At 36.7% G+C, this 16,538-nt stretch overlaps 1 protein-coding gene across 2 annotated transcripts in view; it reads left to right on the plus strand.

Annotated features, from left to right (window-relative positions):
- ANTXR2 (ANTXR cell adhesion molecule 2) overlaps positions 1-3,577 on the plus strand; it is a 163,546-nt gene extending 159,969 nt beyond the window's left edge. For both annotated transcript variants that reach the window (XM_004280165.4, XM_049709391.1), the window contains one exon: positions 1,663-3,577. In XM_004280165.4, coding sequence (XP_004280213.2) covers positions 1,663-1,701 — 39 coding nt within the window. In that variant the 3' untranslated portion in view covers positions 1,702-3,577. The remainder of the gene's footprint in view (positions 1-1,662) is intronic.
- The last annotated feature ends 12,961 nt before the right edge of the window (positions 3,578-16,538 follow it).

The raw sequence follows: 16,538 nt of genomic DNA on the forward strand, positions 1-16,538 counted from the left end.
AATATTCATAGTTAAAATCTATTTCTCATTGTATGTATAGTTATACTATCACACTGTCATGGCTTAGAAGGACTGATTTGCCCAAATATTTATTATTTATGTCATTTTTCTGCCCTCTGAAAAAAATTTTTAGAAAAGGGATATATCATGAGAATAACATTTTTTAATGTTTCCTTGGCACATGATGCCAAATGTAGCTAATCTGGAGAAGAGCATCTTTTCATTTAATATTCATTCTAAAAATATTCTTTGAAGGTTCTAGGTAATACAAAAATACAGTCTGAGTACATGACCTATGACCATTGCATTACCAAGGAATTTTTAGCTCATTCTAAGGTAGTCTTCTCCATGCTTTTCTCCCACTTCCTTTTGCACAGATATTATTTGTAGACATTAGGCACAAAGTAAGTAATAAATTTGACAATTATAGTAATAATGTTACCTCCAAAATTATTAGAAGACAGATAATTTGATGAATATTTGCCTTTTAGGCAAGAGTAAATGTAAACTAGTTTGCTTTTATGCTTTTCTGTGTTTTCATTAATTTCTGAAATTTCCAAATTTGTTGAACAGTCGCTTTTGAGAGGAAAATAGACCAAAATCTTGTTTTTACATTCCAGGCTTTCTTCTCCAACAATATTTGTTGTTCCTTTTGAATGTACCATGTACACTGGATGTACCTGATATTTGAAACAAATGTATTGTTCACATTTAGAGGGAAATAAAAAGAAGTTCTAATATATGAAGTTAGAGAGCAGATATTATGAGAAATAGAAAAATCTCAATAGGGTGATGATCTGGACCCTAAATTAGAAAGCAATATGCTACCTTTTGGCTTATTAAGGAATCTAGACATGATTTATATAGTACAAGACATCAGCAATGTCACACCAAGGAGAGGGAAGAAGGGGATCTTTTATTACTAATTGGAAACTTTATTTTCAACTAATTCTTAGATTATTTATAATTACATATGAAACAATGTGTTTCCACACGCTTCATTGAACTGCTAAGGAATTGGAATGGCAAACTCTCTTTGGAAATGTGGAATGCAAATAAAGTCACCATATATAGAGACCACATAATGGTGGTGTGCAGTTGTGAGAAATGATCAACAGTGGACAAGATTGCTAGTAAATCTCTTGCAAAATCCTATTATAAAATGGAAACACAAAGAGATGGCATCTCTTCCCTTTCTCCCTGACTTCTTATCCTCAATCTCTTCCGACTTCTTAAATACACTTCTCATGCATACATTTTAGAAGCACCAGTTTTATATCAGTTTTAAAAGCACCAGATTGTATAAATGGGACACTTCCATTTTAATACATTGTAGAAACATACAGGGTTGTGGCTTTGATATTTTTATTGCTCGGATAGTAATGCTATTCTTTAAATAGCAATAACAAAGTTCTGTTTTCCGTAGTGTTTTTTCCACTCTAATTTTACCATACCATCGTGTAGGTGAACTTGCTGTGGAAAAGATCTGAATGAACCATCATGCTTTGACCCAAAGAAAAAAATTATGACTTCATGTTTCATCCTAACATTGACCTTACCTTGGGTAATCGTTTGTTATATCATAGTAGGAAAACTAGGTGTTCTCATGCTTTTTTAAAATAATTACCTCTGTATTTCAATAAGGATTTGTTTCTTTCCTAGGGCCGGTGCATAAACTTCTCTCGAGTTCCCTCTCAGTAAAAGGAAAACAGGAAGACCAAGAGGTATGAAGATGGTACATCTTCATGATGCAGATTTCCAACCAAAGAAAACAAAGTGCATTTCAGAAGTTTTTGGAAGAGCAGCTTTATTCCTCTCAGTCAGGAAATGTTTTCTCTGCCTTCTGCTTTGCTTGCATCAAACATTTTCAAACCCTTGTTCTGCCATCTACATGGGAATTGATGAAACTCAATGGTAACACATGATTCAGGATATTAAAAATAAAAAGGAACTTTAATGTACATGCTGTGGTTTATACAAGAAAGTTTTTTTGAATGTGTAAAAGAGGAAGAAACAAAAGCATGAAGATGATATCAAAATAGAGAGCACAAAACAATTGGCCCTGGTGAATCTTTAATGGAGAAAGGAGCATTTTACATGGAAACATGGCACTTGTGTGTTTACATGGCAAGATTCTTAGCCAAAGGCAGAGTATGAAATCTCCCACCAGGCTAAGCAAATAAAGGAGTCTATTGCCTTATAGCTGTGTCAGATCACAAAATCCTTCCAAGTCCACTACCACGATGTGCCTTCCGGGAAGCTTCTGACTGGAAAATCTTGTCATTCTAACACTGAAAAGTGCACACGTATGACAAAATGTAGACAGGATGCCTCAAGGTATCAGTAGCAAGCAAGATTTTGCCCTTTAGTTTTTGAAGGCACCTTTCTTTCATTATGCACTTGGGAAAAGAAGAAAATTAATAGAGCATTATTCCACAGGAAGACGGCCTCTAACTAGAGATCTTCAGTGGAGCTTAATGGACTCATGATTTGAGAACTTGTCCCTGGGATTGGTAGATTTACCCCTCTTTCTATGTTTAGGGCTTAGTAGTACATAAAGCAGTAATATCTGTAAACATACCTAGGAGTTTGTTTTGCTTTTAATTTAAAGGAAGCAGTAACCACAAAGCTTCCGCTCAGGGTATTTTCTTCCTCCAAGTCTCCAAGGGCTCTTCAGCGTCACAAGCCAGCAACTCTCTTTGCATGAAAATTTCAAAATTTAATTAATATAATTAAAGGCAACAGCAAGCAGCAGCCTGTGAAGATTTTGCTCATCCTTTTTATGCCTTTTGACATTGAATGACCTATTACTGTATGCGCATTACTTGGATTTTGAGGGGCACTCTACCTTGGTTGTGATTCAGTAGAGAGAAAAAAAAGGCCTCCTCTCATCAAGTTATATATTAAATTTCAGGAGGGTCTACCACCACAAAACATCGAAAATGTATGTATTATAATTTTTTTAGAAAAACCACCGTGTCACGTCAACGATGCCAAATTATGTTAGCGTGAGCGGAAACACTGTGGGGGAGGAAGAAGGCAGCAGCTGATGAAAAAAGCTCAAATGATCTAGTCACTTTCGATACTGTACTTCAGATGCGAAATGGATATTAGACTGGAAACCTGACAAAGCGCGCCTGCTTTGATGTGAACTGGTATAGACAATGACCAGTGGCTGGGTCAGTGGGATGTCTCTCTGCGAGCACAAAGGCTTATCAAATGACACTAAAAATAAGTTCAACAACCATCACATTGGAAGGGAGAAGGCGAACATTTCATGTTTGGCGGGCATGTGAGTGCACAAGATGGAAACAGTGATTCGGAGCATCCCAGTATAATTACCCCCATTGCGCGCTTAATGGAAATTTCAAAGGATGGGAGTGATTCTGATGGTTGGTGTCCAGATTTGTTGCACTGCTCCAATAAGCCTTGCTCACACACACAAATTTTTATACATAGATATATGTATACATATATATCCTCTAGCTTGAATCTTTTGCTCAAGTTTATTTATGTCACTGGCTGGCTGGATCCAAAGTCATGTGTCTACATATTCATAAATAAAATTTTACCCGTGCCTCGGCTACCATTTTTCTTTAAGCCCACATGAACTCAAGCCTTGTTTGGTTGAATATTTAATTGTCTTGATTAGTTTCAGGGACAGAATTGTATCCAGTTCCAAAATGTCCATTATGTTCACAAATGGTAGTGTTGGTACTAATTATCCATGTTTGCAAGTGTGACTTGGAAACCAGATATACACCCATTGAGTTCTTGTAGGCCATCGTTCTACATTTGCATCTGGGGCAGGGCCTACTGCAATTTTCTTAAATTGGCACCTCATTTCTAACTAGTGCACACCCCGAATTTAAGAGCCTCAAGGGTACTACAGAAGCTAAGGCTGCTTCTTTGGTAGTTCCTTTGAATTTGTCTAGTATCATGGCAATTGTATGATACTTTTATTTTGTACATGAGCAGTGTAAGTAGACCTTTGCCCTTAAATGGCAAAATAGCTTTCAGTAGATTGTAATGAAAATGGATTTCCAGTTCTAATACCACTATGAAGAACTCTCAGTGAAGAGGGACAGGCAATGGTCTATGTAGAGACTAAAAAAGTATCATTCATAAAGTTCAAAGACAGATGGAATTTTATTGCACTTAAATGTATGAACAAGATCTAGGTTATGATTTTCTCTGATTATGCTAACTAGCAAATTGAGAAGAATTTGCTTTAAAGAGTACTGTATTCTCACCAAAGGACTAAATTGAACACCCCTACACTTTTCAACCAGGAAAATGAAAGGTTAAAATAAAGCCATTTCTATAAGTTTAGTAACATTTTATATTTTATATAGAGAAACAGTTCCTGTTTAATTTTTTGGACATAATGTCAGTCAAGATCTACTTTCTGTGAGTAAATTAGTTAAGTCTTTATCCATAATCCATTTGTGTTGCATAAGGTTGCAAAAACAATTAAGTGGGAAATGACTCCTAACTTATGTGTCTACTCTGCCTGGAAAGAAAGTTTTGAAGGCATCTATATATATTTCATAACAATGTCTGTTCTTTATGGATTTGATCCATAAATATTTATCTATCTGAAAACTTTGATACTTGGAATGTTTTCCTTAAAGCATTTGGTGCTCCAAGAAAAAACATTTGGTGCTAAGAGTTGCAGCACTGATGCCTTTCCCCAAGTTAATTCTATTTTAAATTTTTATATTTCCTTCCCAATGAGATGCAGAGTAAAATTTGAGACCCTCCATTAAGTAGGGAGCAGCATCTGTCATCCATGGATAATTACTCTTTTGGCAAAAATATATAAGGTTTAAACCTCCTACATTTTAAATTGTTAGAAAAAAAATGATTTGCTTATATTTTTCCTGAATTTTATTCTAACCACTTTAAATCATAAGTTATTCAGTATTTGTTTTTCTAATAAATCCTTACTGGATACAAGATCTGGGTGTCTCTGTGAACTTAACTTTATTATATAAATATCACTGACCATTGTTTACTGCTCAGAGGCAGTTTATTAGGTTATTTTAAAAATTAAAACAGCCTATATTATGGCCAAGAAGGTGTCTAAAATATTTTTTTGATTGATCTGCTTACATATATTGTTTTTCAATCTTAAGAGGGCAAAATATAAACGGGTAACATTTATGAATATTGTAAACATTGTAACTTCCTCTTCTATCACAAAGCCTTGTGGTTACTAGATTTTGTACAGTATCACACTTTAGGAAGTTCATTAGTATTTTATTGCTACTGGAAAATTTCGGTGGGTATATGTGCACAGGAGAGAAATATATACATTATTTTAATATGAAAGGAAATACATATTCTAGAAGCAGAAAATGACTCTGGTACATGTGTTGTATGTTTAAGGGAAGAAACAAGCAGGTGAGGCTGAAGAATGTTGTCTATCTGCAGGTGATGAAGTGGGTGCAGCCATGTACTCTAGTCTCAGAGTTAAATTAATATTTCACTTAGTGAATTTCTCTGGCTTATTTCTGAGAACACTTCAATTTGGGTATATTTCTACACTTATTTGTATCTAATTCAGTCAATTTGATAGAAGAAAGAAAAACTTGTTTTCTTTCTCATAATGTAGCAATCCCTGTGCTGGATCTTTTATGCACTTTAATTTTGGGCTCTTCTGCCAAAAGAAAATGCTGATAAGTACACCATGCAAATTTATATTAAAATGTGCTTGTTCAGATTGCTTTGCAGGAACTATATTAAGGTAAAGTGTGTGTGTGCGTGTGTGTATGTGTGTGTGTGTGAGAGTGTGAGAAAGAGAAAGAGAGAGACATGGAGAGATTGAGAGAGACATGGAGATTGGCTCAGAGTAACGTGCTACCAATTCTCTTGGCTGAAGAATCAGATGATGGAGGGACTAGACCTAGACCTAGCCACAGCTAGCTTGATTATTAAAAGAAACACCAGGAAATTAAAAGTAGCTTGTATTCTATTTGCTTAGGTACTTGAATAACTGGAAAAATAAACTGCCTTTCCACTCCTACTCTTTGTAGTGAACTACAGAGCACAACAGCCTTTGTCTAAGAATGTAACTCGACCAGGAAGGGTCTTGCAAGTCATACATTCAAAGCTTCAGCTGAGTTCCTCCAGGGAAGTGAATCTCAGATCTGAGTTTTGCCATAGAGGCTGGACAAAACTGAATTTCTCTGCATAAAACAAATCTTGGAGGGATTCTCCACTCACCCCACCCACCCGAAATTGAAGGGAAATAAAATGGAGAAAAAAGACCAGAGAGAGGAGGGCTGAGCAACATTATAGGAGGTAAGAGCATCAATTTAGAAAATGACAGAGGAAATTTTGTGTCTTTAAGAATGGAGATGCCTGCTATTCCATTTTAAATGGCATTGCATTCCTGCAATGTACACCCTTCCATCTCACAACTTCAGTTGTCTGCTAACTCACATTTTCTGTCACTTAAGGAAGTTGGCTGAATTCAAAAAGAGCAAGATGATCCCTCAAATTAATATAAAAAATAAGCCTCTGAAAATTTGCAGATATTGAAGATTGGTTGTTCCAAAACTGATGAATGGATTCGAGGTAATAGTATATAGATCTTAAAGAGCAAGCTTTCCTCATCTGTTCACTGTTTTTTTCACAGAATAAAAAAATATTTTGAAAGAAAGGAGAGTGATTTTAACATCAATAAAACTAACATCTACTTCAAATATTGTTCAAGTAGTAACCTTGAATGAGACATCAATAAAACTGATAAACTCTAAAATGTTAGAAATAAAAGGGATCAGATTCTCTAGCTAGATTTCCCCTCAAATACAACATCATGTACCAATAGGTCTTGAGTTTTTAGGAAAAATTATGAAATTCTATACATTATCTAGGAACTGTGTTCATGTTGCTCATATTTTTTGTTACTTTATGTATCTATGTCCATACACGCACACACACACAATCCTTTCTAGGGAAAAATGCTAAAAGTGACTCACAATATGAACTTTTATGTGCTTCACAATCCTAAAGATATCCTTGATTATTCATGTGACACAATATGACATCTGAAAATGATTTCTCAGCATGTTTATAGATAACCGGGCAAATTACCTGAAAATATTAATAACTTGCACTTATATATCATTTTATAATTTTCCAAAGTACTTCAACACGTGTTATTCATTGTTTTTATTTAATAAACAGATACTGGCTGCATGCTGTATATTCAGCTCTAATTTAGCCAAAACCTAGGCAAATTTAAGTGTGAAATTGAGGTGTAAGGGAATGGATGGAAGACAGAAGAGATGGCCTTCTCAGGATGCTCAGTAAAAAAAAAAAAAGTCTTACAGCATGAATCCTGAGTGGCCCATTGGAAAATAAACCCTGATCACATAAAATGAGATTTAATGCTAAATGAGGCCTCTTTCATATGGGCAACCCTAGATAAACTCTGTACCACCGAGCGTATCTCATTTTGCTGCCACACTATTTCCCGTGTATGTTTAACGGCCTTCTTGAGGGAACAGAATACTTTTAAATCATTCTATTTGTTGCAAAACACTACTTTAGTCTAATCACAGATAAGTTAAGCCACATAAAAATGTAATATCCTCTAAGTGTAAACAAAACAAAACAAAATAACAAAAATGATGAGGTTAAGATTGAGATGTTTCCTAGGAAAAAAAAAGGAGGTTTCTGTAGGAAATTGTTTTCAGGGCCAGCTGAAGGACATTATGATAGAGATCATTGCTTTAACATAATTTCAGAGGCAGTTAATGTTGAACAAGAAAGGAAAGAAAACCCAAGATAGTGAAAGGATAATTAATTCAGTCTTAGTTTTAATTTCCAAGGATAAAGTGACCCTTAACAGTGGTCAACTGAACGACTAGGTTTATATTTTGCTTTTCTACTTTGTGATAATGAAACTGTTCCAGGTGTTTATTCTATTTTGACATCTGTGTTTCCTCCCCCATTTTACCCACTGACCTACACAAAGCAGGTGAAGAACGGTGCTGTTTAGGGTAAAGGCGGGCCCCGCAAACCTTCAACCACACCCAGCACCCAGATTTTCTGAAAGCCCCTGGAGAACGGCAGAAATGACATGTCTGGGGTGGAGTCCTGGGGGTGGAGGAAGTTAGTTGTGCTCAGTAGTCAGAAATGTAAAGACTCCCCCCTCCCAAACCCTTGCCAGATGAGTGCAAACCATGCCTAAGCTTAGAGAGTTTGTTCTGTTGCCAAGAGAAAGGAGCCAAGAACCGACCAAGAAAGTCAGAACTCCTGCAGCAGTTGTACCAGGGATGAAAAACAATGGTAAGAACAAAGCCAGAGAAAGGAAATTGCACATTCATTAGCTTAATTAATGAAGATTGGCAGGTGCCTACCTTGTGCCGTTCTCTGTACTGGGCAATAGGATACTGCAGCAGGAAGGACAAGTTGGTCTCAGCAATCTTACTGGCAAGTGGAGCCAGACCCTGAACAAGAAGATGCGAGACCAGGAGTCGCGTAAAGGAGAAACACAAAGTGCTATAAGAGCTTGTAATGGGAAGGGACTAACCTAGGCTGAATCATTAGGGAAAGCAGTGAAGTTTTTGCTGAGACTGGGAGGATGAGTAGTGTTTCCTCCCTCCCTCCCTCCCTCCCTCCCTCCCTCCCTCCCTTCCTCCCTTCCTTCCTTCCTTCCTTCCTTCCTTCCTTCCTTCCTTCCTTCCTCCTTCAGTCCTAACCACTTAGCAACATAAGTAGAACATAAAATGGCAGAGTTTCTGGCACATAATGGGCCCTCAGTGATTATTTGTTAATGAGTTAAAAAAATGATTATTCCGACTTCTAGCTCCTCCAAGACTGAGTAATCCCATTTCTCCCATGTCCTCCTTATTACAACTAAAAATCCCTGTACCTAACAAATGGCAAAAAACATAGGAAGTCTCTGCAAAGTGGAAAGGAGAAGGCAGACTGCTTAGAACTTGAGGAAAAACCTGCAGGTGAGTCTCCTGGCTGCCTGTATCGCCTTACCCCAAAGAGGGTACTTCAGGGAGAGACCCACCGGTCATGGGGGACTGACACCCCAATTGAGGCTGATCTTTCTCTCTCCCTTCTCTAAGAGTTGTTCCATCCAGTGCTTGACTGCATTGTATTTTCCTTGGCATCTCCAATACCAAAATGCAATGGGCAGAAAGAAGTGTTTAGGGTCCTCCTGTGGGACTGGTAACAGGTACTCTGCTCCACAGCTATTTTCAACTTTTTTATTGTGGTAAAATACACGTAAGATAAAATTTACCACCTTAAGCATTTTTAAGTGTATTATTCACTGGTGTTAAATACATTCATAGTGTTGTGCTGCCATCACCACCATCCATCTCCTAAATCACACAATTAAGCATTTTTGGACTTGTTGCAATGTTCAAGCGGTTTGGCTACTTTCATCATTTTTACAAATTGACTGATGTGCCATTTCCTTCTTTTTTTCTGATTGTAGCATAAGCTTTAAGCTTTCCTCTGCAAAAAAGTATAATTAACATATTTGGGTGTGTGTGCGTGAGCATTCTTTTGAACTACTTCAACTTGTTCATTCAGGTTCAACATTAAAAGTCCTCAACGCCACAGTTACAATGAGATTCCCATTTTGGAGGCTACATTAGTATAGTAATGCATTTCATGCTGGTGTTCCATAATTTGCCTAATCAAATAAAATGAGATCAAGCAGTACATTGGAAGGGTCCGAACTCCCCATTCATACAGTTATATTTAGCTAGTTACATAAGAAATTACTTTTTTCCTAAGGTTTTGTTTGCATTTTTTTAAGCTAGTTAGAAGTCAGAATTTAATCAGTATACTTTATTACTCTCCTAAAATCTAGTGAGACGATTTCCCCTACTGAGTAATGCCAAAATATATGAGAACAAGGTATGCGGCTTAATTAATTAATATATAGATATTTACTGATTACTGGCTACACACCAGGCACTTTGTTGGCCACTTATTCACAGCAGTGAAAAAGGCAGAGACATGATCCTAACCTTTCATGAAGCTTCTTATCTCCAATTTTAATAGTTTTCTATTGCTGCTGTAACAAATTATCATAACTCTCTTGTCTTAAAGCAACACAAATTTATTCTCTTAATGTTTTGGGGAGTCAGAGGTCTGACTGCATTCCTTATGGAGGCTAGAGAATCTGTTTCTTTGAGGTTATAGGACTGAAGTGTCTGTTTATTGCTGGCTGTCAGCTGACTGGCATTCCCAGTTACTACCGGCGCCCATCCTTGCCTCGTGGCTCCTTTCCTCCATCTTCAAAGCTAGCAATGGCAAGTCAGATTTTTCTCACTTTGCATCTCTTAACCTACTTTTTGCCTTTCTCTTCCACTTTTTTAAAAAAATTATTTATTTATTTATTTTTGTCTGCGTTGGGGCTTCGTTACTGCGCACGTGTTTTCTCTAGTTGCGGAGGGCGGGGGGCTACTCCTCGTTTCCGTGCGCGGGCTTCTCATTGCGGTGGCTTCTCTTGCTGCGAAACACGGGCTCTAGGTGCATGGGCTTCACTAGTTGTGGCACGTGGGATCAGTAGTTGTGGCACAGGGGCTTAGTTGCTCCGTGGCATGTAGGATGTTCCCAGACCAGGGATCAAACCCGTGTCCCCTGCATTGGCAGGCGGATTCATAATCACTGCGCCACCAGGGAAGCCCCTCTCTTCCACTTTCAATGAGTGATTAGGCTGGGCCACCTAGATAATCCAAAATAATCTCATTTCAAGGGCCTAAACCTTAAATAATATCTGCAAAAATTTTTTGACAAGTAAGGCACCATATTCACAGGTCCCAGATATCTGTGGGTGAGGAGAGCATTATTCTGCCTCCCTCAGTAATGTGGAGAATGAATTTAAGAATTAGGCCTGTGAAAATATCTTCTTGAAATAATTTTATTTCGACTAACAGTTTAAATTCATATCATATGCTTTGAGAATGGAACTAAATTAAAAATTACACTAATTCTCATAATGCCATTTAAAAATTTCTGTTAGTTTTAATTTCAGACAAATCCAATTTATTGAAATCCATGTGGAAAAATTCTGTTTTTCCTCATCCCAACTGAGATGTCTTTTCTAACAATTTTGAATATATATTTATTTTGGCTGCGCTGGGTCTTAATTGTGGCATGTGGGACCTTAGTTGCGGCATGTTTAGTTGGGGCATGCAGGATCTTTAGCTGCAGCATGCGGACTCTTAGTTATGGCATGCAGGCTTCTTAGTTGTGGCATGCATGTGGGATCTAGTTCCCCCACCAAGGATCAAACCTGGGCCCCCTGCATTGGGAGCGTGGAGTCTTACCCACTTAACCACCAGGGAAGTCCCATCTTTTCTAAAAATTTTGAAAAGCTCAACATTCTCAGATTCTTTGTCTATAGTCAACTGGCCACACCTACCATACAAATTCCTAGTTCTAAATTATAGCTTTCAATTTTCCCATTGCAAGTCTAAAGGACACTGCTGGAGGATATATATATATATATATATGCACATACCTATGCACAAGTTTCCAGTATCATATATAGCTCTACTGCAATTGAGAATAAATAACTCTTCAAGAAGGCAATTTTGATATCTGACATAAAATCCTTAACATGAGCACTCTCTAGACTCAAATAGGTTTGCTTTATGTTTCCCAAAAAAAAAAAACCAGTCAGAGGTATGAACAAATATATAGCCATATGATTGAATACCATAGAACTACCAATAATAATAAAATATTGGAACCTGACTAAATAACAATAATAGGGTATTGGTAAAATAAATTCTGGTACATATGATATATTGAAGAATACTCGATCAAATGGGAAATGTACATGCCAACAAATATATATATATATATATATATATATACTTGTTGAAAAACACTAGGTTATAAAATGTAGGTACACTATGATTTTCATCATAAAAACAATTAAAATCACAAAATAGAAATAAATGCAGATAAAAACTTAGAAATATAAAATTTAGATATTGAAATAGATGTACACAAAAAGGTTGAGTTCAACATGCAAATTCTTGGGTCCCGCTCCTGACCTGAAACAGAAATAGAAATTCTGAAGGTGGGACCCAGCAATCTGTATTTTAACAAGCCCTCCCAGAGATTTTGGATATATGCAGAATTTGAGAATCAGTACCTTGTTTTGGGTGGTTAGTTACACAGGTGCAATAAATTATCAATAAAACTAATGTTTAGAAACTTTTATTTTATTAACTTATACTCATTTTTTTTTAAAAAGCCAAAAGATTCACTGTCACCCCCCCAAATACAATGACTTAAATTTGGGCATGAAAATAAAAATAACAAAAATAACCCACCAATCAATATAAATGCCACAAGAACATAAAAATTACCAAAGAATATATAAAGTTTTGTAAGGAAATCACAAGTGATAACAGAAGAGTAGATTTCCAGGAAGCACCTGAAGTTAAAATAATGTGATGCTTTATGACTGGTTTAAATACTCAAACTTGAAGAAAAGTTAAATGGTTAAATATTTTGGAAATATTTATTCGTTAGTCTGTGATATGAGGTTAATATATAAAAGAAAAAATGCAAGTCAGTTTTAATTAATTGGACAGAATTCTGTATAATATTTAATGCTCTTGAGAGAGTGAGATATCAAAGACCTCTTAAAACAGAGGTTTCTTCAATATCCTGCTCAAGGTTTTAGCTTTAAAGCCAGGATTAGTTGTATGGAACAGGGAACATCTTTATATTCAGATAATCTAGTCAATTACTGGACAAGTGCTAACAGCTGTACTGCATTATAGACAAAATATGAACTCTAATGTAATCCATCATACTTAATATATATTTGTACAAGTCCCTGAATGCCTATTTGCAGGATAAAGTGTAGTAGTCCTGAATGTATTGAAACATTTAAGGAACAGTGTTGTTAAAGTGGAGGTCAGTGTCATACCATTCTAGGAGGAAATTTTAAAATCCTTTGAAGTCTTTATGGGCAATGTTTTGGGTTTTTTTTGCGGTGCGCGGGCCTGTCACTGCTGTGGCCTCTCCCGCCACGGAGCAGAGGCTCCGGACGCGCAGGCTCAGTGGCCATGGCTCACGGGCCTAGCCGCTGTGCGGCATGTGAGCTCTCCCCAGATTGGTGCACGAACCCGTGCTGAATCGGCAGGCGGACTCTCAACCACTGCGCCACCAGGGAAGCCCTATGGGCAATGTTTTAAAAATTCAAATACTTGGTAAATTTTTATACATCTCCCTGTATCACTATCATTCTGATTTTTTTCTTAATGGTAAATTTAATCCACAGGTGGGAAAAACTCACTTTTGAACGGGGTAAAAAAAAATCAATGGAAACCAATGGATTTTCACAAAACTCATTTATTCTAAATATAGGGTAGCATAAAGAAAATAAGAATCCAACATTATTTGGAGTGGTTCTCTAAACTAAACAGTTGTAGAAACAGGGAAATTTATGGAGACATATCTCCTGGTATAAAAGCAAGGTATGGGACAGAGTTTTTGATATTAACTGTGGGCAGTGACTTAGGAAATATCCACTAGGATGTACCACTGTCATCTCACAGTCAGCAACAACAAAACAATTAATAATCTCTCATCTTGACGCCTACATAGCTTGGCATTTCCTACATCCATCAATTCATCAATCAATCATGACATCTAGAAATCATAACCAATTTCCTCCTCTCTTTATTCTCCTATTTCTTACTAGTACTAGTTTTTCCTTTCTCGTCTTTGCTACTCCTAGTCCTGCCAATTAAATCTTAGGCAGTACTGTTCAACAGAACTCTCTGTGATAATGAAAAACGTCTATGAATCTGCACTGTCCAATATGGTAGCCACTAGCCACATGTGGCTAGTGAGCACTTGAAAGATAGCTAGAAAGAGTGAGAAAATAAATTTTCAATTTTATTTATTTTAATTTAATGTAAATCTAATTTATCTACATGCTATGACTAGTGTCTACTGTATTGGATAAAACAGATTGAAGGCTTCATAAACTCACCTCATCCATACACACATTTAGTCATTTAAAAATACCTTTTAGGGAAAACCTCCTGTGTACCCAGGCATAGTGAAAATTCAAATTCCCAAAGGGTCTAATGGCAAAGAAAAGAAAATGATAGAGGTATGTGCACCGGGTGCTGTGAGAGAATGGACAAATGCCAGCTAGGTGCTGAGAAAAGGCTTCTTGAGGAAGGTGGTGCTTGAAATGAGATTTAATGGGTAACGAGTACAGAGGAAAGAAGGGCAGATAGAGAGGCATGTAAAATGTTAATGAGGTAAAAGAGAGTATGGTCCATTTGGGGGGAAATTATAGAAGTTCAGAGTCAATGAAACCTGAAGTAAGGAAAATGTCATGAGATGAGATTAGAAAGTTAATCAAAGGCCCAAATGTCATGTCTAACCTTTTTTTTTTTCTATTTTAAGGTTCTTAGAACATATTTATTATGTAATGGACTAATTGAGGTTATTTTGCTTTTTATTTGTTTATTTTTAAGCAAAAGAGAGATATAATTAGATATGCATGTTAAAAAGGTTATAAAATGCAAGACGGAGAATGGATTGGAGGGTGCAAAATTTGTAGGGATGTCAGCTGGGAGATTGTTGCCATGATCTTAGCCTGTAATGGCAGTAGACAGAGAAAGTAAAATGTACTGGAAAAAATATATTGCAGATTTAGAATCAACAAAATTTGGTGATTGATTACCTGTATGATGCGAAGATAGGGAATCAAGACATCCTATACTCTGACTCCGGCAAAGTTGGCTCACAAGAGACTGGTGATGTCATTCATTAATGTAGGAAGCTTTGACCTGGGCTAAAAGTCATTTCTAAGATAACTTACATTGTTGGCAGAAGACCTCAGTTCTTTGACAGAGGAACCTCTTGTTAGAGCTCCTTGAGTGTCTCCATGGCATAGAAGGTTTTTCTTTTTTTTTTTTAACATCTTTATTGGAGTATAATTGCTTTACAATGGTGTGTTAGTTTCTGCTTTATAACAAAGTGAGTTATACACATACATATGTTCCCATATCTCTTCCCTCTTGCGTCTCCCTCCCTCCCACCCTCCCTAGCAATGAGAGAGAGAGAGAGAGAGAGAGAGAGAGAATGCTTTCAATGACCCAGTCTTGGAAGTTGTACACTATCACTTCCACCATATCCTACTTGTTAGAAGGGAGCCACTAAGTCCAGCTCATGCTCAATATGAGGGTATTTGGCTACACCTTTAGAAGGAAGGATGTCAAAGAATTTGTGGACATATTTTAAAACTACCTACACTACTATAAGGGGAAATATGAGCTTATCTATTATAATAGTTAACTTTGCTCTAAATAGGGAAACAATGAGTTTAGTTCTGGTCTCACAAGTTTACCTTTGTGAAATATATACATGACAATTTTCAGTAGAGTTTCAGATGTATGGTTTTATATCTGAGGAGAGAGATTGATTGAAGCCATGGGAATGGATGAAAATAACTCAAAGAAAGTTTGGAGAGTATAAACAGAAGAGGGCCAAAGACAGAACCTCTTCTAGAGAATCTTTTGTAGGGAATACCTACAGTAGGAAGATACTGATGGAAGTGAAGCCCAAAAATGATTCTAAAAACTAACAGTCAAACTGTGTGAGGAGAATGAAGAAAGAGTGATAGTATTTTGAAAAGGAAGGATTGGCTATGATGCACATCACTTTAGGTTATATGCTACTCTGGGAGACGAAGATTCAGGGAAAGGATGGTGATTTTTAGTTATCTCTTATATTTTACTTATTTATTCAATAAGACAGAGTTCAAGAAAACATGGCAAAATGTCTACATCTGTTTAATTTGAATGGTAAGCAATGAATGTCTCATATTGTTATATGTACTTTTACATTTGAAACACTTGTATATTTGAAATACTTATATTAATAAAATTCAAAAGAACTGATTAACTTTGCCAAATCCTGCAGGAGGTCAAGAAGGGCAAGCACTGGAAAATGCCCATTGGATTTAGTAATAAAGTGGTTAATAGGATTTAGTAATAACGTAATAGGGTCCTTGATAAAAACAATTTCAGTGAACTAGTGGTGGTAGAAGCCAGATTCCAGTGGGATAAGAAGTTAATATAGAGAGGTTGGCTCAAAAGGTCAGAAATACATCTTTGTAGGATCAAAATTATAGAAGTTATGATACTTTTGTTACTGCTCCCTTTTAAAACAAGGTAACAAATTTATTTAGAGACTAAGGGGAAAAAGCAAAGAGGGAAGACTTGTAACACCAGACCAAAACCCCTAAAGAGCAGAACAAGATCCAGAATGCAGACAGGAGCCTTGCCATAAAAGGACATGGGTCTTTCTCTTTTTTGTGTGTGGTGGGGAAAAGAAAAGTGAGTGGGTAAAAATAGTGGTTCCTGTCACAGTAGGAAAGTGAGGGAGCCACTGAGACAGAGACAGATGAGAATGGATAGCTTGATGAGAGTGATGAAAGTCTGGTAACTGTTTCAGGAATCAGAAACTGACTTGTCACCAAACTGTTCCTAGTGCCTGGGAGTAACTGC

The sequence above is a fragment of the Orcinus orca genome, chromosome 4 (assembly GCF_937001465.1).
Source record: "Orcinus orca chromosome 4, mOrcOrc1.1, whole genome shotgun sequence".
Lineage (NCBI taxonomy): Eukaryota > Metazoa > Chordata > Mammalia > Artiodactyla > Delphinidae > Orcinus > Orcinus orca.